This window comes from Astyanax mexicanus, chromosome 14, assembly GCF_023375975.1.
Source record: "Astyanax mexicanus isolate ESR-SI-001 chromosome 14, AstMex3_surface, whole genome shotgun sequence".
NCBI lineage: Eukaryota > Metazoa > Chordata > Actinopteri > Characiformes > Acestrorhamphidae > Astyanax > Astyanax mexicanus.
Genome location: NC_064421.1, coordinates 23588810 through 23612122, shown reverse-complemented (window position 1 = coordinate 23612122; position 23313 = coordinate 23588810). Strand labels below are relative to the sequence as shown.

Here is a 23313-nt window from a genome sequence, read left to right as displayed (position 1 = left end):
ATAGTTTTACATTTTTTATGGCTGATTTTGCACAGTACTGTATGTTCTCCCTTGTTTTAATTTGCTTTAAGTGATAAGTAGTAAATAAACACTTCTATGCAGCAGCTATAATCCATATTCTTCTCTTGATTTCTGCTTTCTCTTTAATGATTGCCTTTTGCTTATATTTTCTCTGCATTTGTGCTTCGCTGTTTCTTTCCTGCTCTCCCTGCAAAGCTCTTTGAGGTGTTCCCCACAGGCAGATAAAGCAGCCGGTTAATCCCTTGTTGAGTTTTTGTTCAGCTCTTTCATGCTGTGTGTGTTTAGCTGTGTAGAGCTGGGGCAGATTTACTCAGACTTTTCTGAGACTTTAAGGCTGGTTGGCTGGTTGATTTCTGCAAGCTCAGTGAGGGCCAGACCTGAAGACATTAGTGGCCCCAGGCTCTGCTGCTGCAGCATTTTGCCATGTGTTAAAAGTTAAAACCACTGAGAAAGTGTTAGAGCCCACAGTGTGTCCAGACTTACATAAGCACACTTTTAATACCTCACAGAAACTGTAAACAAATCCCCCTGCATGCCTTTGAAATGCGTTTTGTGCCAAAGCTCTGAGAAATTAAACAAAGTCTGTAAGATTAGCGTCAGAGCTATGAAGCATGGTTTTGTTTTGGGCAGTGCCAACCATGCACTTCTCCTCATTAACCCATGCACCTCCTCATTAACCCTTGCTCTTCTGTGTGCTACAGGAAGGGGTCACCAGAATTGGACCTCATGAACAGAATGGAGAGGAACCCCATATAGGTAGGACTTATTTTTTAGTTTATTTTTACACATTTCTGTTTACTGTTTTTTTTTATATATAATGTAAGTATTGTTGCAGAGAAATATACAAAAACTTGTATTTTGATGGTAGTGTATTAACAATTATATTTTTTTGGTAAAAATTGCTTTTAGAAAGTCTCATATTTCTGATATGGTTGGAAAACTTGACCAAAAATGATTGCAGTGGATAATTATAGCTTTATGTTAACAACTGCATACATAAGACAGCAGTCCAAATAGAACTATGACATTTGTGTAACTTTAAACCTACGGTGTTAATAGTGTTTAGTTTGAAATAATAATGTCTCCATTGTCCTACATTATTGTATAGTATACTAAAAACACAGTATGGCCAAAAACATTAGTGAATCTATTTATTATTATTTTATTATTTAAGTTTCAAAAGTACAATTGAGTCTGACTTGGTTGCTAACCTGTGGCTCTGCATGTTCTCAGTTCTTCCAGAAGGTTCAATGTGTGAAATTGAGAATCGGAATGGCGTGGTCACCCTCAGACCCCTCCCATACAGTGTATGTGTGGTCAACGACAGAGTGGTCACAGAAAACTGTAGACTTGCACAAGGTAAACAAAAGCATGTCTCCCAGATAATGCTTGAAAATGCCTTCCAAATATATATGCAGTTGCAGTCAAACGTTTGGACACAGCCTATCATTTTAATACATTGTAAATTATTACTGAAGTGATCCAGACTATAATAGAACATAAAAGGAATCTTGTAGTAACTTAAAAATGTTGAACAAACCAAAATACTCTGTGAAGCATTTAGGTGGCTCTTATCTTGGGTTCTGTTAACTTGGGGTTTCTGAGGCTGGTAACAGAAGGAACTCTTGGGGCCCTATCGTACACCCTGCGCAAGGCACGTAACGATGCTTTTTGCTATCTTACACCCTGTCAACAGTGTATTTTCACAAGCCATTGACCAGTGCGCTATAGATCGCACAAATAGGGCCCTTGGTCTTCCTTCCCTTGGGCGGTCCTGATAAGAGCCAATTTCATAATAAAGTTCTTGATGGTCTTTTGCGACTTTACTTACTTTACTTAGTTGAGGAGTTTTTGCCATAATAACTCTTCCTTTTCACAACACAACTGATGCTCTTAAACACATTAAAAAGTCAAGAAATTCAAGTAATGGCTAAAAGCCACTCCACTCTACCAAAACTGTAATCTAAGCACGAGGTGCTACTTTAAATAATCTCAAAAATAAAACATATTCTGGTTTGTTTAACTCTTTTTTGCTTTCTAAATAATTTCACATGTTTATATATCAGATGACTTTAGTATTAATCTACAATGCAGACTATTTTAAAATAATAAAAAAACACTAAATTTGAAGTGTCACTGCTTTTAACTGGTACAGTATTTGAAACATGACCTTATTGTTTTATGCTCCTTTTCTGTTTTAAGGTGCCGTGATAACATTAGGAGGACTTCACAAATTCCGCTTCAACCACCCTGCAGAGGCAGCGGTTCTGAGAGAAAGGAGACGGGTATTGTGTTCTTATGAATATAAAGATATGAATATAGATGTTTTTATTTTATACTACAAAAACATTTTTTTTGCTGTTTGATACAGACATTTTCTATGATATTTCTGTATAAGACAGATTATATCTGCTCAATATCTATTAATAGTATCATCGCATGTAGACAGCTTACTCCTTCGAAATCTGTTAAGAAGTGAAAAATTCTGTTTTTGACATTGCAGTGTATATTGCAGAAATTATATTTTACAATGCCAGTTTTCTCCTAAATCATGCAACCACAATGTAGATATAGATATATAGATTTAGATTGTAGACTTACACAATTTAGAACTATGTAACTGCATAACAAGCATCCTTTTTTTATAGCACAATGCCACCTGCTGGTATCACCAACAAATTACCTGTCGAAATATATTACTGATTTTCTTGATTTGTTAATGAAAACAATATAATACATTTAAAAGTTATATAGAGATGATACAAATAATAATAATCTTGTTTTACAGACTAGTGAAGCAGGTCTGCTCTGTGGCCCCAGTGAACTCAACTCTTTCAGACCTTACTCAAGGTAAAAGTTTAATATTTGAAACTCTTGTGTAATATTTTAATTACAGTGATTTTTTTTCCAGTGATATGTCTGAGAATGTTAAGGAAGATTAAGAATCAGTGAAGCTGACACAAATTCTACAAGTTGTGGTACATGGTCCAAGTTTATGTTGCTAGTGACTGGATGTGTTGGACCAATAATGAGCTCTCTAGAGAACTATTATCTTGTTTTCATAAGATTTGCTTGGGTTACTTGGAAACAGAAAGACGCTGAATGTTCAGCGCTCATTTACTGAGGTAGCAAGTCAGTTGTCTTTCTATACCTGCACTTTTAAAATAGTTTAATAGATTTTTATCTGTATTTTATGAATTTTTTACAGAATAAGGTAGAATATTAAGGATATTAGTTTTTTAAGGATAGTATTAGTTTCTTCTGATTATTTTATATGCATATTGTATATATTACTAAATGTTAAGAGATATCTGTACATTTGTTTGCTCTGGTTTTCCTCTTGTTTAGGACGGTGGGTACTGGGTGTCAGGAGCTCAGTGATGGGTCAGCTCCCAGACAGCGGCTAGAGGAGCAGCAGCATTATGTGGAGTGCCTGCAGGAGGAGATCCAGGTGGAACAAAGACGAGCTGAGAAAGAGCTGGAAATAGAACAGGCTCATCTACGACAACAGTGCTCAGAGAGTGAGTACTCTAATTTAATGTGTTTTTCTTTTGTGATTTTATTTAGTTGTACATTACACTGACATGTCAAATGTCTTAAGACATAGGGCAAATATTGTGTCCCTTGGCTTTTGCCATGTCCCATAGAAGAATGCTGCACTAACCATTTACAATCACTGGTACACAATACTAGTAATACTGTGGATCAATTAACATTGAATGCCTGGACAGCTTTAGACTAGGGGTGTGCCATATCATATTGTACCCAATCGTGTAATATCGTGAACAATATTATACCCTAAAAGTATTGTTCCCTTACTGTTTTTAGCAAAAGAAAACATCATACTGTTCTCATTTCCCATTATCTATCTATTATATCCAGTATCATTTATATAACTTTAATCCTGGATATATGGAGATATATGGAGTGCATCATTGTTAGTATCATGACATTCTGGATCATTGACTTCTGTTACAAATCTGATCCAATTTTTGTATTTTTTAATATCTCAGGGTCATATCATAAGCAATAATACAATTTTATATTAATTTTGTTGCAGTAGTGTATTCTTGAAATACGTACTTTTTAAATTCAGTGTCATATAGTCAAGAGTATCATTATCGCGAAAATACCATGAAATATCATGGAATGTCTTAATCAGTGTGTGAATAGTGTATGGCCATTTTATTTAGTTTTTTTATTTAGTTATGGATTAATTAATAGCATTATCAGCTGCCCTGTTATCACATGAATAATGTGAAACACTGCTGGAATCTCTTAATGGCACATTAACATTTACAAAGAACTAAACTTAATGTCATCTAAATCTTTAAATGTGACCCACTGTCAAATCATTTGAATAAACTATTAGCCCTATTAATGTTTCATGCTAACAGTGAAACTACATCTTCTCTGTGTCTTCCAGTTGAGCAGTGGATCTGGCAAGAAAAGCAGCGTCTTGCTGCCATCAGGGAGAAGGGAACACTGGAGTCAGCGGTACAGACTGATTTCTTTCCTATGCCTGTATTGACTGATGCTAATAAGAAACCTTCAGACAGAGGTGATGAAGAAACAGTGAGAGTAAGGAAGAAGGTCGTGCAGGAGGAGCTCCTGAAACACCATGCGCTTCGAAGGGCCGAGAGCCGAGTTCGACGCAAAAGGCTGCACTACCAGCTGGAGAGAATTGCTCGCAAGAGACACCTGCTGGAGGCAAAGCGAGAGCTTCAGAGATTAGAGAACGCCTTTCCTCTTGGAGTACAAGGATCCTCATCTCCTGAGTTGGGGTCGCCCTCAAAATGCAGAGGCCGCCCCATCGTCTCTCGGAGACATTCTTTCTCTGCCGAGCTTTTGTCTCGACTTTACCCTCAGCACATTCCCATATTCAGGTACGTACACTTATTGTCAGAGAAAAAATTGCAAAAAAATAGTTGCACCAGATGCAAGCATCTGATTAAAATGCTAATCGTAAGGAAGATGTGATAAAAAATGATTGAGTAAATGAGGTACAGTGGTGTGCTGTTATAATCCATCCCATACAGATTGAATATACATGCAGTTCCTGCATATTTTGCAGTAGAAATGGTGAGAACAGTGCTTCCAATAGCATAATTTATAGGTTTGACAATGCGGCTGGATGTAGCGTAGCATCTGTGTCTTCAAGGCAGCAAAACATGTGGACTAGCATTGTCCTCCACATACTGATTCATTTGTTCTCTTCATCAAGAGAAAAGCGGCACTTAATTCTGAGAAACTTCATGAAAGTCAAGCATGACATTCTCATCGAGATTTATTCCTGCTGGATGATTCCTTCTGCAGCTCTGGAAAAAAATAAGAGACCACATAATATAATGACTTTCTTTGATTTTACCAAATAAAAATCTCTGAAATATATAAGAGGAAGAAGCCATCAAACCAAGCTGAATTGCTTGAATTTTTGCACCAGGAGTGGCATAAATTTATGCAAAAGCAGTGTGTAAGACTGGTGGAGGGGAACATGCCAAGATACATAATAACTGTGATTAAAACCAGGGTTATTTCACCAAATATTGATTTCTGAAATCTTAAAACTTTATGAAACTTTCTTTGCATTATTTGAGGTCTTAAAGCTCTGCATCTTTTTTTTTTATTTCAGCCATTTCTCATTTTCTGCACATAAATGCTCTAAATGACAATATTTTTATTTGGAATTTGTGAGAAATGTTGTTTGTACTTTATAGAATAAAACAACAATGTTCATTTTACTCAAACATATATCTATAAATAGCAAAATCAGAGAAAATGATTCAGAATCTGAAGTGGTCTCTTAATTTTTTCCAGAGCTGTGGGTGCAAGATTTGTTTTGAAGAATAAAGTTCATATAAACTTGGCCAACATGAGACAAGGCTTGTATAAGGATGAGTTGAGTAATTAAGTGAAGTAATGAAGTCTCTTCTGTTTTCTTTTTTCTAACAGCCAGTTTCTTCGGAGGAACAGATCATCAGACTCCACGTCATCTCTCTCCGGGTTTACTTACCCCAGGAAATGGTTGTCTGATGAATTTCTGCCTGATCAAAGCACTAGAACCCGCTCCAACACTATGCCCTCAAGATATAGTCATGAGACCTCAAGTAGGGTTGGATCCACTGAGAATCTCATACCCTTGCAGAGGAAGAATTTACCATCTGGTGGAATGACTAAACTTGAATCATCAATTGACAATCATACAGGAAACCATCGTATATCCTCAGAATCTCCACTGGATTCAAACAATAAAGACAAGAGAAAAGTTCTACCGATAATTAAACAATCAAGTACACAAAAAGGCTCATCCAAGGGAGGCAAATGTTGTGGAAGTAAAGGTCTGGAGTCAATCCGCAAAGTACTCTCCAAATCTGTTGGCTCTGGAATAAAGACAGCTTTATCAAGAGTGTTTCGGAAGCCTCCTTTAGGATTGCGAGGTAGCAGAAGTGCTAAGTCTGCTAGCCGAGTAAAAGCTCAATTTGTTTCGGGGAGAGATGAAGATAAAGATAAATTTGTGGGAGACAAAGACAAAACAAATCAGAAGAAGCAACCCATCAAAGCAACAGTGTCTTGTGATGGTTTGGAGAGTCTTACTTTGAAAAAAGACAAGCAGCAGAGACGCTGGCATAGTGCTGAAGCCCTGACAAATAAAACTAAAAAATGGGTTAGGAGACAGCAAGGGCTGACTGGATGTGAAGAAAATGATGTTGAGGAAGAAACCGATGGATCTTCAGACTGTGACAGACATTTCTCAATGGACTCGCTCTCCTCAGCTTACGCCACAGCTTTGGCAGAGCAGCTTCAGCAGGAAGAGTTTGAGCCAAGCGAGGCAGAAAGCGAGGACAGTCAGATGTCTAAGGACTCTCTTGTCATGGAGAGCAGTGGTAAGCACATTACTGCAAGGCCAGCATTTGACAACAAGCCCAATCCTGAGTTTCCGACTCATAGTTTCCAGTCTTCGTTCAGTTCTCAATCAATCATTACTAAGTTAAAAATGGAGAAATCCAAAGAAATGCCTGCAGAGGCTTATTGGAGTCTACATAGTAGTCCTAAGCCTGGACGACTGAACAAGTCTCGAGTAGCTAAAGAGTCCTCAAGCAACTCAGAGCTCACATTTGAATCCAGACCTTCAAGTAACAGCAGTGTTAGGGAGCCAGAGAATTTACTTGCCCTTACCGATGCATGGTCCTCCACCGATGCAGCTGATAGCCCACGAAGTCTCAGAGTGTCAGAGGGCTTGTTAAAACAGGCTCTACACAAACCACTAGAAAACAGAAGTAGCCAAAGCCCAACTAGCCTTGATCTGTCTGGTACACTGAGTATAAACGGTTCTGAAGGCCAAAAAGTATCTCGTTCTGATTCTACAGAAAGTCAAGGTGACAAGACACTTGAGGAACAAAGTCACAGATCTTCTGAACTCGAAACGACCTTGGACCACTGCTGGAGTGATTTAGACTCTACACCTTGTTCCACACATGAACGTACCCTATTGTACGATAGCACCGGACTGTATGCTAAAGGAGAGCCTTGCAACACTGAGACTATGGAGGTCAGCCTATTTTCAAGTGCCTCTACAGATGACCATGAAAATGATATGTTAAACACTAATATTAAAGTTCCATTAGAAAATAATAGTGTCAATGTTGTGGTGGTCCATGCTTATTCCAAAGATTTCAATGATTCTTTAAGATGCTACCCTGATAAATCCATTGATAAGGACATGCAGATCACTATAGAGAATCAAACTGTCTCCCATGAAGATCATATTTCCTCAACTGGTGAAAGTTCCTTTAATAAAGGGTATGCAACACAAGAGCACTTTAAACAATCAAAACAGGAAGGCAAAACACAGTGTGCAGAACATTTTGGCACTTCTCAACTTGCCACTGGCATTTCGGAATGTGATAGATGTCAAACATCTTCCAGTAGTGCTTTTCCATCTCCGACTGTTTTAAGAAATACTAAGAACCAATTCTTCATATCCTCCAGTGAGGACCTCCATCACTCAAATTTGGAAACAGAAATTTCAAGTGGGTCTCAGAGCAGCCTTGAGAACTTGGCTGGCCATGTAGAAAAGGCTGTGACTGACAGAAAAAATAGTATCAAGCAGTATCAAGAAATGTCTGAGTTGTCCCTCTCAGAAAAAACATACACAGAGACCAATAATACAAGAAATACAGAAGATGGCACTTTAAAAACAAGTTTAAAGTCACAGATCCCCTTTGAAGTAACAGGAAACAGGAGTCGGGATTGTCCTGATGTCTCGTTAGAGGATTTAAAAAATCCTCAGCAATGCAGTAAAGAAACTCTTGCTCAAAATCATTCTGCTGTTATAAGAAATAGTGAACCAGTGAAGCTTCACAGTGCTAATGACATCAGAGACCCAACAAGAAAAGTGGAGCTAATAGAAAAAGAAATATCCAGTGGATACATGCGCAAAAAGGTTGTGGAAGATTCAAAAGAATCACCAATGGTTAAAGACTCAATAAAGAGCAACAGCCAAAACAGCAATAATTCTTCTTTCAACTGTAAATCTGATGACAGACCCGTGATTACAGGCCCTGATCAAAATCATCAGACCTCTTCCAGCCTTCATGTGCAAGAAAATGACACAGTCATTGTGAAGGAAATTACTGACAGTCAAAAGCTTGATAGCCGAGAGTTTCAAAAGATTGGTCTCGCAATACATGAGAAGATCTCAGAAGTCGTGAAGGAACATCTCAATATGACTTTTAACATGGATGAGGTTGAAGACGTCAACAGAGAACAAGAGGCTTGCAGGAAAACAATATCCCTAGCAATCCCTAGCACTGATGATCTTGACATGTTTGAAGGTCCATTGAAACATTCACCATGTGTAGAAGCACCGTGTGTGACCAAGCCAGAGCTTCATATTGATAAGAGCACCAAAGTGAATGGGGAAAGTTACAGTCAAGGCGAAAGTTTTGTCAAATGTTCTTCTACAGAAAAAGACAATTTCTTACACCACCAGCAAAGTGAATTCATTAGTAATGGTTCTTTTCAGTCAGTGGATGCATGTACTGTAGATTGCAGTGTCCAGTGTGCTGAACCAACAGATAATCATCAGCTTGATTCCTTAAATGCTGGCTATCAGAATGATACAGTAGTCACACCTCCTCAGTCAACAGTGATGTCTGCTCCTGAAGATACTCAATGTCCCAAAGCTACCAGTTATACTAACATTACAAAAGCTGGAAAAATTGATCCGTATGTGATGGGGGAATCAGATCCAGATGCCAGATGTCAGAATTCCACAACTTTTACCAACACTGTAAGGGCCCAGGGCTGTGGAATCAGGCTAGAATCTGTCACACCGAGATTAGAAACTCATCCTAAAGAAAGCAAGGAAGGAAACTTTTCAGATATCTCTAATTCACTAAAAGAAAGCAACGTTCTGAAGATCATACATCATGTGCAGGACTGTATTGCCTCAGAAATGCCTAAAGAGGTGGATAACAAGAAATGTCTGAAGGTCAGCAAAGGAGATATTACTGTTGAATTTCAGAAGTACATGAAAGTCAGTACTGAATCAAAGATTTCAATTGAAAAGAAGAACAAATGCTCAGTCAGAATGCTTAATTCAGACCTTTGTCAGGCAACTGACAAGGACAGAATTGGAAAACACCACATTTTAAATCTCAAAGATCAACCCTATGCTGAGCAGAACACAAATATGTCCAGTAACACTCCTAAAAGCAGTCCTGAAGACCAAACCCCACAGACCACTATTTCTGAAGCAAGCAAACAAGCTCTACCACACACATCCTGTGTGTCTCTGACACAGAGCAATGATCAAATTAACAATATACAAAAGGTCATTATAAATGGTACTGTTCATAACAATCCTCAACCAGAAGATCAGTCAGTCTTCAAAGGTCACCACAAGTATAATCCAGGCAAATTAGAAGGACAGTCCAAGAATATTCAAGGTGAAGAGATACTGAAGCCTGCAAGCCATCTGCAATTTCAAGAGTCCGAATCTATCAACATTGACTCCACAATCCACACTGCACTTTTGGCCAAAGGTGAAAAACAGACAGGCATGAAAGAAGCAAATAAACCTGACCCCAAATCTTCAGTGACTTCTAAGAAAAGTAGTCCATTAAATACACACCCAAAGGACCATAAACACATCAATAAAATTGAACCCACTGAAAAGACTACTGGAGTTGAAGATCATACAAAACCAGTCGGCGCAAGATTGACCTCTTGCAGTAATAATGATGAGCGGCAGAGAGCAAAGCCAAAGAAATACAGAAGAGCTCATTTTACAGCTCCTCCAAGTTCGTCTACAGACTCGACACCTGATTCATCTTTCGACGAGATTGCCAAAACCAGAGCCCATCAGTGTAGCCCAGCCGCTCGAGCCAAACTTGCCACTGCTTTCACAAGGACAAATGTATTTGCTCAAAATAGAGCAGGAACTCTATCACTAAATGAACAAAATATGTCCTTAGCTTCAGCAATTAGTGCAAGTCTAGAAGAATCAAAATCTAAAATGGAAAACTGTAGCCAGGGAGATGGCATTGTTGCGGAAGCTGCCAAAGATGGCAGCTCAGATAAAGCAAAAATGGGCAGTAGTCTTCAAAAGAGACAGTCTAGTCTCACTGCAGAAAAAATTCCAACTCAAGATGGCTTGTTAAAGGACAAAGAAGAAGCACTCAGTGTAACAAGAAGGAGTTTTACATGTTTTTCCCCTGAAACTAAGCCAGAAATACCACAGCTACTTCAGAATGGTTCAGTGCAAAATAGGGAACCCACCCTGCATTTTGCATCGAGTGACATCAATCCATTCATATATGCCAGAAAATGTGATGACATCTTGAAAGTTGTGCCCAAAAATCAGATTTTTGGAAGTGCTATCAACATATCCAGCAAGCTATCTCAGTTAGAAAGTGCTGACAAGCGCATTACCAGATGTTGCAGTGTGGACAATGGTCTAAATAACCAGAATTCTCCTTTTAATTCCCATTTGAGCACTTACGCCGTCCAAAAAGGGCTTTCTAGCACATTAAGCAGCGTTGAAGATTCCAAAGAGCATATTGCTGCAGCTCCAAACTCCCAGCTGAAGGAAGTGTGTCGTACCTCCTTTGTCTCCAGCGATAAAACCTTAGCAGACTCAAGTTGTGAATCTTTCAACAATACTTCAGACTTGGGCCTCAGCTCAGGCCAAGTTGATGAAATAGTACTAGTTTACTCTTCTGAACAAGAAACACCAGAAAGTGAAAATCAGAATGCAAGAAAATGTGACCATGGCACGCAGACGGCCCTGTGTAATGAGGAAATAAAGGAGAATAGACACAGGAGAAGCAACACTCAGGATCCTGGAACCCAAAAAAAGCAGGCACATGGAACATCAACCACCTGGGCAAGTCTACAGAATATGTCTGAACATCTGTCAGAATTGATTCTCAACACATCTGACCTTCTGGGGAACATTCAGGGTATGAGAACAGAGGATCAAAGTCCCCGGAAATATGAGCATCCACAAAAAAATTGCAGTAAAGTCTTAAAGGTTTACTTAGACAAGCCTTGTAAGAGGGATGGAAAGAAAGATGGCTCCACTCAGACTACTGTAGATGTTGGTATACAGACTGAAGCTCCACTGCTAGTGAAGCCAAGTAAAGTTCTGCCTAAAAGCCCACTTACAGAGAAAAGCAAAGCTCAGGAGGTAAACGTAATCGTCAAAGTGATTGGCTCTGACTTTTGCAGCGATTCAGCCAAGCAAAATGGCATGAAGTGCTTTCAGGATCAGTGCGAAAATAGACAGAGCTTTGAAACAATTAGAAGTATGCCTGACTTGCGTCCTGAAGGTTTGCCCACCTCTGAGCAACTAGGACGAAAGTTAGACATTACAGCTTTAAAGAGACTTTCACTAGAGGCTGTATCATTAAATCAAGACTATTCAGACCCCTGTGCCCTAACTGACACTGTAGACCAAATTCCTAGTAAGTTGCCATCCAGCTGCTTTGGAGTATGTTCTGCTCACAGCAAGTGCTCTTCTGATTTGTTGGCAAGAAAGAACCAAGGACATCGGACGAAACCCAAGCCAAAAATTTGCCCTGATAAACGGGTATTGTTAATGGATCGTGCCTCTTCACCGATTCTCACTGTGGACGTGTCAAATTGCTCTCAGAAAGGACAGACAATGTTGACTCAGTGCTCATCAAATCACAGGACAACTAAAATGCAAACCAACAGTGAGAAACTGAGAGTCTCAAGAACTTTAAAGAATCCCATTGAAAGCAAACAACTTCTGTCAAGAGAAGAAAATAAACAATTGCATCAAATAAACGAAAGGAAAGGCTTTTGTGGGCATCACAATGAAAAGTTTCATGAAGACACATCAGTTTCATCTTGTGTATCTTGTGAAAACTTTAGTGACCTTTATTGCAAAAATGGAGGAGAATCAGATGTATACTCCACAGAGGCCACATCCTTATCCGGCAGATGCGCACAAGATGAAATAAAAAAGAAGTTCTTTCACAGAGTTCCCACTCGAGAAGCGAGTGCCATTTATGTGCATGGTCCCCCATCTCCTGGTCACTCTTCTTCGGTTAAACACAGGCAGCAACGGGAGGACTGTAGCCGAAATTTAGTGCAGTCCTCAACCCCCATCAATCGAAGGTATGAGAGCAGCCCACTACAACATAACCTCAGACTCTCTCAAGATTCACTGAAGTGCTGGAGTGATATGAACAAAAGCAATCTCCAGTACCAAGACGAAGATGTGGAGTCACTGGCTCTGAGTGAGTGCAATACAGACCTACTGGTCAGCATCAACCCATTCACTGAAACCCACACCTTCAAATCCAAAGAAGACCAGTGGATTCCTGACGCCCTGCCAATGCACAACAAGTTTACAAACTGGTCAGGCATTAATCAGCTGTCAAAAGGGTTCAATAATGAGTACAGTCCAACCATGAACAAACCCCCAGAATGTCATAAACCAGCAGTGGAGTGTAGGGCTAAACCTGAGTTGGTAGAAAAGGCAGATAGAAGGACGAGGGAAATTGAGAGGTTGCGGAAAGAACGAGAGCAGGTGTTGGCCTCTGTGTCTCTTGACATGAATCCTCAACAGCTGAGTGTCGAGCTCACAGAGGCCAAGTTACATTACGGCCTGGGGGAGACGGACACTCTGCTAAAGATGCTGCAGTCCAGTCCCAAAGAGGAGCCTGCAGTCTCCACCAAGCAGCAGCTCTATGACAGGTGTGTATTTTATGCTGCAGTCATAGAGAATTGGTAGGTCTTGCTGAAATCATAAGATTTTAGAAAATGTTAATGACTGACCAAATAAGATTTACTTACAGGGACATTAATTACATTTCACACGTAATTTTAAAAGAACATTTTTTAATGTTTATTAGAATTTATTTGTTTAGTTACAAGGACGGAAATCACAGGGCAGCTCACGACACGATATTATCATGATATATTGCCCACAATGACAATGATATCATGATACTGTGATTTCCAGAATTTCCCTCTGGGATCAATAAAGTATCTATATATCTATCTACTACGATACTCAATACATCACACCGCAAGTTTACCCTATTCATTTGATTAGCTCCACCATCACATGGAGTAATGAAGCACTAACTTCAGTAAGTCAAAGTTGGTGAGCGAGCTTAGAGCTTAGAGCTCCTATGTAAAAAAAAAAAAAAAAAAGGTATTTGACACCATATTAATAATATATTGCAAACTAAGCCAACACCTTATATTTAGTTATAGTAAACCCCAATTTAGTTATAGTACCTCCATCTGTGCGTATTGTTATGAAGAACATAAAATATCCATGTTTAAATATGTAAAAAAAAAAAAACTTTTTAAAGAGTGTCCTAGTTTTTAAACATGGCTGTATTTTATTAATACAGCTTATAGTAAAATGATCAATTCTATATTATATTAAAATATATATATTTCATAAAATCTTCCTTAGGCACAGGAGGAGCATTGATAATTTGAAGAAAGAAAGACAAGTTCAACTTCAAAATTGCCGCAGGGCTCGAAGCCTCAGCCCCAGCAAGCACCCAAACTCACCAAGTCACGAGACGGAGCAGTCTCAAAGATGCTCAGACAGGCCAAGCCGACGACTGGAGTATCTGCAACAGCTACGCCAAGAAGTAGTGGAGATGAGCAGGTAAGTAACTGTCAGTGCCTTCCCTTCCACCTCCTTTGAGCCCTGATTTATTTTCTGTTCATCTGGGATCAAGTATATTACTATATTTCTTACTATTATATATATATATATATATATATATATATATAACGTACTACATATTTTAGATATTTTGTGATATTTTATTAAATAGTCTTTTGATAATTGACTAAGATCATAATATAAAGTATTTAAAAATCTAAATAATCAATATCTTAAATAACTCTTTCCAGAGTCTCAGACCCAGTGAGACGAGGGAGTCAGTGTCCCTCAGATATTGAGTTCCTGCTGCGTGACTACAGTCGAGCGCGAGAGGAGGCCAGGACAGAGATTGCCAGAGCGCGAGAGCGGCTTCGCGAGAGAACAGAGCAGGAGAAGAGGAGATTACAGCAACAGGCTCTCGCACAGACTGTAAAAGTGAGTGGCAAAAATTAACCACATACACAACTGAATACTAAGTACTGTATTTGCTGGATACTGATAAAGTTTTTAACCTGGTGGCATGTACATTAACATAAAATGTCCTTACACAGGATCGATTTTAATGTTTTCTTTTTGCTCATATAGGACGACCTGAGGCTTCGCACACGTTTCAGCAGCAGCACCCTGTGCACTGGTTCTAATCTCAGTCTATCCTCTGGACCTACTTCAGGCTATAACAGCAGCAATGCAGCGTTACTGAAAGATGGTACCTCTCCATCTATACAGGTGATTTTTTTCAGTGGATCTTCCTGTAGTATGTTGTTAAAATTTCATTTATAGTATAACATTCATAGTTTTAGTTTTATTTGAACGCTACCTCACTTTTCTAAAGGCCCTTTCAGACTGATTTTAGTTTTTGGGTGACAAAAACACAAATCAAGTGTTAAGAATGAATAAACATATATTATCGGTGGGGTTTTTTTTAACAACAAAACTGACAGACTGTGATGCTGCATACATTTTTGTTGTCTGAGCCTGTTTTTCTAATTAATACTCATGTGGAGAAAGGAAAGAGAAAGAAAAAAGCAGAAAGTAGACAAAAGAGAAAAATAAAAAGTGAAAGTTTATGAGAGCTATGGAGTTTCTGGTACTGAAACTCAGACTTTACAATGTTAAGAATCGCATGTGTTTCTTTCTTGTTATCAATACAAAAAAACGTACTCTTTGTAAAAGGGCCTTAAGATATGAAAAAGGTTTAAAGGTGGTAATATGAATATTATTCACTGCTGTTTTTGGTACCTTAACTCAACTTGTAAAAACAGTACAATAAATAAATACAATAAAAATGTGTAATACTGTCCCTTTAAGAGATGCTGTTTTTTTGGCCTGATGGTTCTCAGATCACTGGAGTCACAGATGTCGGGTTGAGAGTCAGGAGTCGACCTCCCTTGATCCCCCCGCAGAGTTTAAAGGCTCCTCGTGTGTGGCTGTCTGCTCAAGGTGAGTACAGACCTCTGAAGCTGCAGCAGTAGTAATACAAATAGTGTATTCTGAATTCTAGTGTCTAATCAGAAATTCTTTTCAGATGTTCGTCTGGAGACGTCCTCTTCTAGATATGAGCCTCTGTCCTCCTCCTCGCCATCATCTCCCCCTCCACGGCAGCGCACCTTTTCTTTCGGCTCTCGTTCTTTGTCTCTTTCTACATCCTACCAGGACATCGCAGACTGCACTCTCTCCAGTGCTATATCTGAGGTAGGATTTGAGTGTTTACTGTTAGATTTTGTGAAACTAAGTGTTTTGCGAATGTTTGATTTTTTTTTTTTGATTTTTTACTGTTTCTCAGGTTCATTTAGCTTCTGGTGGAGACCTGAGGAATCTACTTGCAGGGAAGGTTGCAGCTGGCTGGAGGTTGGTGTTTAGCCTGACGATAGAGTATAAAGTATGGTTAGCGACTAATGCTAATGTTGCTCCAGCAGTGCTAGCCGGTGTTAGCAACAGGCTATAGGCCGATAATACTCACATCTAAATAGATAGATAGATAGATAGATAGATAGATACTTTATTGATCCCCGGGGGGAAATTCTTGGCATCCAGCAGCAGGTTACACAATACACAAAGTTAAAAAAGATAAAATATAAAATATAAAGATACATATAAATACAATCAAATAAGAAATAGAATATACAGTGTAAATGTACAGTCTTCGTGTGTGTGTGTGTGTAATGGAGATGGAGAATGGAGGTAGTGCAGTTGAACACAATAGACAGTGAACACCAGTTGATGTGCATAATGTGAGGATAACTGATGTCAGCCAAACAGAAAGTGCAAATACACAGTTATATAATAATTTAAATTAAATTAAGCAGTGCAAAAGATATGTAAACAGTGCAAAAGATACGTAAACAGTAGATGAATTAACTAGTGAATGAACTACTAGTGCAAAATATGGTAGAACTATAAAAAGTGTTCTAGGCATCAGCAAGTCTGAGAGTGTGTCCATAGCTGGGGGTGTGTCCATGGTGTGGCCAGAGTGGCCGGAATGAAAAAGTTTCACAGAGTCTTTAGTTTGCTGTGCTGAGAGGAGTTGAACAGTCTTATGGCCTGAGGAACAAAAGACTTTCGGAGTCTGTCTGTGGAGCAGGACTGGGACAGCAATGATGAAAAATGATGATAAATGATGAAAGTGCTAGCGCTTAGCGGCTAATGCTAATATTGCTCCAGTAGTGCTAGCTGGTTAGCAACAGGCTACAGATCGATAATACTTACCTCTGAATGGGAAAATAGCTAGCGCTTTGTGCAATTAGCGTCTAATGCTAATCCTGCTCCAGCAGTTTTATTTACTCTTCAGCAATAAAAAAGTGCTAATTCATACAGTACCAGTCAAAGATTTTCAATAATATTTGTAAATTTTATATCAATATTACAAACTTAAATGCTGGAATATGCACAATATTATGTTTTTGGATTGCAATAAAACAATTGCCCAGTTTAATATTTTTTTATTGAGTTTGGGATATTCTTGATTTTTTTTTTTCACTTATTTTCCTTTGGCTTTCCTTATGGGACTTATCGAATGTTTAATCTCACAGAAATCTTATAATTTATTTTGTTTATTAAGCTTTATTAAGGTGGTTTCTTATCCTTACACACAATACTGCGTATTGTAGTATATTGTTTGTGTTATTAGTGTTGTTTTAAAAAAATATATACAATTTATACCAAATTAAATATATAATTTAATAAAAAACAAAAACATGTTGAGGGTATTTTATCAATACCATGATACCAAAAGCTAGATCTGTTTAGTTACTGATAACATGGTAGTGAATTTTAAGAAACCCCAACCCTAGGAATAAAGCACATTATATATCTGTACCTCTTAAAGAGAATTCTTGTGTTATACTTGTATTTGTTTAGGTATCAGGGCATGGAACGAGGAGTCCAGACTTTCCACAGGCCCTGCTCAAGACCTACAGCTCATAGCTTTCTTGGGGCAGTTGAGCTGGACAGACCCTTGGCCAGTCTGTGGAGTTTAATCCGAGACCACTCCAAGACTCATCTCTACAACGAGTCTCTGAAGACTGCCTGGACTCGACCGCTGGACAGCAGCACACAATTAGGTGACAAAAAACACCAGTGCTTTTATAGTGAAGGGGAGGGAGAACACTGTACATTGATGGTTTGTGGCTAATACCTCTATTGCTTTCTTTAGTCTACCTGTTGACGGATCCGTCCAAATGTCAGCTAAAACAGCCGCGGGATTTCTGTTGCCTGAGCACTGAGTCCAAACAGGTTGGTTTCCTGTCTTCAGTTTCTCTGCACTTTGTTAAATGTCCTCAATAATTATTTAAGGATTAAACAGAGCTTTTATTAAGCATGCCTGCTGTGTGTGCTTTATTTTATTGTAATACAGCAGCATAGAGAGCATAACATTAGCTGAATGCTGCTGTCATATTTGTAGTTTGATTATAAGGAGCTACTGTTTCTGCAATAGCTTCTTCACTGCAGTTTGCTCTGATGTTGATTTCACTCCCTCTCCCTCATCCTTTCAGGATGATATGTGGGTGCTGGCTATGCAGTCTGTGTTTGAGGAGTCTCTCCCTCGCCCCAGTGTGGACGCTGTACGAGGAGAGATGCTTCCCAGTGCCTGGATTCTTCAGCCCAGCCAGCATCAGGGTCGAGAGATGGTCAAAGTTATCTATCTACTACAGGTACACTTTCTATACTTATCCTCCATATTTCTCTTATCAGCTGCATTTCTGCATTCAGCACACAATCATTTTGCTGAGTTGGTGGTCTTGGGCCACTGTTTCAGCACAACGGCAGAATGTAAATCCCAAAAATAGGATCAGCCCTTGGAATGGAGAGTTTATTTCAAGACAGTGTGCTTTTGTGGAAACTGCTGGTTAGAACAGAGGTAGAACTCTCTCTGTCTGAAACTGCAAGAACATTATTTGAATTCTTTCTTTTATTAAAATATAAAAATTATTTACAACCACATATGAAATGATTTAAAAGGATAGATTTGATATGTCCACACACAGGCCTGAAAAAAACAGATCACTTCAGTCTGGTAATATGAACATAAGCCCTATCTGGACGGGATTAGTTTCTCTGGGGGACGTCTGTGAAAATATTTTACACTTCAACTCGTGCATCTGGACTGAAATTGAAAAAACAGGTAGACCAGTGAGTTTTTTGGCTCTCTTGGTCACATGACATTGCGTTGTCACGTGATATTAGGTTTGTACACGGAGCATGATGTGGCATCTAAACGCTCTAAAAGTTATTATCAGCTATCTGGAGATGAATTTGCATTTCCTACACTGAGGAAGTGGTTCAGTAGCTCCTCCATTTCCACTCGCTGTTGTGTTCATGTGGATCTCCAAGGAAATGCGTGCTAAAGTGTAATTACTGTGCATGGCAGTGGACAAATAGCTAATTTAATAAACGCAAGGTGATGAAACTCAGAGATGTGCTTCCAGACAGGACTAAAATTACCTTACGACCACAGAGTTCAGCAAAAAACAGTAGGTACTTCAGCCTGTAATTTTCTCAGAGGATGTCTAAGAAAAGCACATATGTAGTTGTTCTGGACGGGACTAAAATCACAGAGGACCCCCCATAAAAGAGAAAATTACCCCAGGACCCCCTATAAAAACTAATCCCGTACAGATAGGCTATAGACTAGTTCTCACTAAAATAGTATTTAATAAAATGTGTTTAAGTTATTTTTCTCACTGGTTTTTAATGTTTTGTAAAATCTGTGTTTTGTGGTTGGATGGATGCATTTTACACTTAATTAATAATGACTTTATTAGGAAAAACTGTACGACTGAATCTGATACACCCTCAGTGTGGTCCAGTGTAAATAAAACAGTTCCTCAGTGACCACTCGAACCAATGTGTGTGTGTGTGTGTGTGTGTCTCCCCCCACAGGTGGATCTGGGCAGTCCGTCCCTGCCTCAGAGGCTGCTGAGCACAGTGGCTAGGAAACAGGCTGCCGTAATCGCAGACCTTGATTCTTCTTTCTCCTTCTCTTGACCTGTCATGTGTCATACAGCATTGAGCACTTATTCTAAAGGTCTATTCTGAAGCAAACTTGCACCTCTTTTTATTTGACATTTTTTTTATACATTTTTCTTATTCTTTCCACAGAGCACTGAAGGCATATCTATGTGAATTTATTTTGATATTTTTTATGCTTTTTAAAGGTGCTTCCTTGTGCCAAAGTCTGGACAGGAGTTTTTATGCTTGTCACAAGTGCCCTGAAGCTTCATTTGTTCTCATATGTAACTGATGAAAATTACTTGACATTAATAACTGTGTACATAGCTCTGCATATCATAATTAGTGATAATGAGTATGTGGATCATCCGTCCAGTATTCCGTAGGTGCGTAGCATAATAATGTGATGAAGCTAGTTTTACTGAGTATCTAAATTAGAGCTCAAATTTTTGAAACTTGAATTTAATAGAAATTGCAATAAAAAAACACATTTTTATTGTATCGGAATGTAAAATATGCAGTTTAGTGCTGCTGCATAACATGCACAGTGCATGATTTATCATTAGAGATGTTCTTATGAAGTGTTGAAGCAGATTAAAAACCTGTATGACGAAAGGTTTATGATTCATATTTAGTAACATTTTCCAAGTGATCAAACTGTCATTACAACACACAAGTAAATTGAGTCTTTTGTTCTTTTGTACATTTTTTTTTATTCTATTATTATTATTATTTTTACATTTTTCCTTAGTATAATACACAGTCTAATGGGCACAATGATCAAATTCTATTAGTTTTTTCGATTTTCTAAGTGAGAATATCTTCCTACACAGAACTCACTTACACATGTTCTGCATCTTAATTACAGTTCAAAACAATATGTATATGTTACATGTTCATTTTTAATAATAAATAATAGTAGTATAGGTTTTTTTTTTTCCTTTTTCAGTAAGAAAATAAATTACAGGTAAATGTGTAATTTGACTAGCACAATCAAACTGTTGCTTAAGACTGTACACGTTGTTGTGGTTCTAAGCATTGTAAAGACAGTTTTCTAAAATATCTGTTTATTTTCTTTTTTTTTATTGTAATTTTGTTTCTTTTCCGCAATTCATCAACTGTCATAGAATTTTGATATTTTTTGTTTTGTTGATTAATTTTCTTATAGTTTACAAGCTACACATGTTTGTTACTTTTTTTCTACATTTAAAAAGAAAACAATGTATGTAATGAAAAATATGTGAGCAAAATGCATTTATAAAAAAAAATCAGAATACCAAAACAAATAGAAAATAGGAAAATGAACCTGAAACTGTAATTATGGTAAGTGGATATTTATATTTCTTGCCTTATTTGACCAACTTCCTGCACTAAAGCATATGATTCTGAGAGTTTAATAGTAAGAACAACTTTATACACTATTTCCATGGTTGTTGTTCATTTGATGGCATTTTCTGTATTTTTGTACTTTTTTCTCTCTGTTTATGAAGAATATGCAATGTATTGTTATAAGCTTACCTCCGACAAGGAAACTGTAACCCTGAACAAAACGTAATTCATAACATTGTATGCATAGCAAATGTTACTGTTACATCTGATAAACACTGCACTTTCACTCTTAGTAATTAATATTAGACCCACATTCCACACAATAGCCTGCAAGCCCAGGTTGCTCCAGGACAGTCAGCTGCATAGATCTGAACACTGCAACTTGCTTTGGGCCACTATGTCAGCAAAATGACAAAAATGTAAATGTCAGTGGATATGCAGTTCTACAGAAATAGAATCAGCCCTTGGGGTTTACAGAGAGGTTTATTTTTCTTCCCCCAAAACAAGAGGGTTTGAAACTCTTAGTCAGAATGTATAACTAAGTCTTGTTATTTATTCGAATCATTAGAAGGATCAAAATGCCTTGAAGTAGCTTCTTTTTATTACAGTGGAAGAGCTGATTCACACTTTTAGTGGTCAGCATATTCAGATTAGACAACTGTCTACAGTAATGGTAAATACACTACAGCTTTGTACATATTATTATAGTCAAAGCTATGACTTGCTTCACCACTAAGCTTGTTTTAAGCACTGTATAGGACTAGTACCACGGTTCTGTTTGAAGCCCAGGATGATGAAGGACCTGAAGCATTCTGCTTCTCCTAAAACACAAAGAATTATATATACATATCTTAATTGTTATGTGTGTTTTCTGTTATGCTATGATATATAATCCCTTCTATTTAAATGTAAAGTAATTCATATGTTTATTTTTTGTTGTTACCTTTTCTTGTGGTTGGTTTAATTGTTTTTATACTTTTGTAGAAGGAACAATCTTTCACTGACATTTAATTTATAAGCAAAAGCATTATTTTCTTAAATATATTTGACATTTTCAAAAAAACTTGTTTTTTGTCTTTTTTCATTGAACTTTTCCCTATAGACACCTCAGTGTGTGGCAGCAAAGCCTCAGTGTTTTGCTCTAGGATGTGTTGGTTGGTGTGCTGGCTGCTCTAGGATGAGCCAGTTGGTATGCTAGCTGCACTAGGGTGTGCCAATTGGTGGGCCAGCTGCTCTAGGGTGTGCTGGTTGGTGTGCCGGCTGCTCTAAGACGTGCAGGTTGGTGGGCCAACTCCTCTAGGATGTGCCAGTTGGTGAGCCGGCTGCTCTAGGATGTGCCGTTTGGTGTGCCGGCTGCTCTAGGGTGTGCTGGTTGATGTTCCATCTGCTTTAAGATGTCCCAAGTCAAGTGCCAGTTTCTTTTAGACATGCTAGTTGGTGTGATGACGTCTTTGGTTTGTGCCAGTTGCTGTGCCAGTTTGCTTTAAGGTTTGGCAGTTGGTGTTTTGTCTGTATGATTTGTTGGCTGGTGTGCTGACTGCTGTAATATGTGCTAGCTGGTGTACGAGGTGCTTTAAATTGTGCCACTAGTCGGAAAAATCCTGAATGATCGTAATCAGCTTTCATTAAACATTCAGTGAAATAAAATGGTAGAAAAATAGCGATGAATATGAATATGTTTAATAGTGAAAGTAAGAGCATTTCCACATGCACAATGTGAAGGGAACTCATAGGATTGGAACTAAACAGCTGTGTAGCCTTAACGTATTAGTCAGGCTAACCATCAGAAACAGCTTCAATTTTCTAGGGAGCATAAAGATTGGACATAGAAGTTCAAGTGGTCTGGTGAGTCCAGATTTACCCTGTTTTAGAGTGATGGGCGCATCAGAGTAAGAATAGAAGTGATGCACCCATCATGACTAAAGACTACCATACAAGCATTTGGTTGCCGTGCTATGATCTGTGGTTGCTGCAGTTATTCAGGTCTAGGTTTAGCAACGTTATGTGCCCATAGAATAAGGTCAGCTGACTACCTGAAACATCAATGGATTTGTTCTTCCCTCATGGCACAGGCAAATTCTACGATGGCAATGGCAGGATTCATTGGCCTCAGACTGTGACAGAGTGCAGGGTTTATGAAGTATGAAATATAATTTTTATACATGGATTGGCCACCACAGTGTCTTGTGGACCTAAACCCCATTAGAAATCTTTGGGATGTGCTGGAGAAGACTTTGCTCATTGCTGTTGTGACATTGCAGAAGCTTGTAAATGCATGCTGTAATCAAGGCTAAAGGTGGTCCAACAAATATTAGAAATTATGACCTTCCTCTGGCAAGGCAGAGTATAAA

General features: G+C 38.4%; 1 protein-coding gene across 1 annotated transcript in view; it reads left to right on the top strand.

Annotated features, from left to right (window-relative positions):
* Positions 1-22034, top strand: part of stard9 (StAR-related lipid transfer (START) domain containing 9) — a 54053-nt gene extending 32019 nt beyond the window's left edge. Inside the window, exons 16-32 of the mRNA XM_022672918.2 lie at positions 723-777; positions 1255-1380; positions 2224-2306; positions 2810-2871; positions 3370-3542; positions 4448-4907; positions 5974-13251; positions 13985-14185; positions 14437-14620; positions 14771-14911; positions 15526-15625; positions 15711-15877; positions 15969-16033; positions 17543-17745; positions 17838-17917; positions 18178-18336; positions 19565-22034. Coding sequence (XP_022528639.2) covers positions 723-777; positions 1255-1380; positions 2224-2306; positions 2810-2871; positions 3370-3542; positions 4448-4907; positions 5974-13251; positions 13985-14185; positions 14437-14620; positions 14771-14911; positions 15526-15625; positions 15711-15877; positions 15969-16033; positions 17543-17745; positions 17838-17917; positions 18178-18336; positions 19565-19669 — 9642 coding nt within the window. The 3' untranslated portion in view covers positions 19670-22034. The remainder of the gene's footprint in view (positions 1-722; positions 778-1254; positions 1381-2223; positions 2307-2809; positions 2872-3369; positions 3543-4447; positions 4908-5973; positions 13252-13984; positions 14186-14436; positions 14621-14770; positions 14912-15525; positions 15626-15710; positions 15878-15968; positions 16034-17542; positions 17746-17837; positions 17918-18177; positions 18337-19564) is intronic.
* The last annotated feature ends 1279 nt before the right edge of the window (positions 22035-23313 follow it).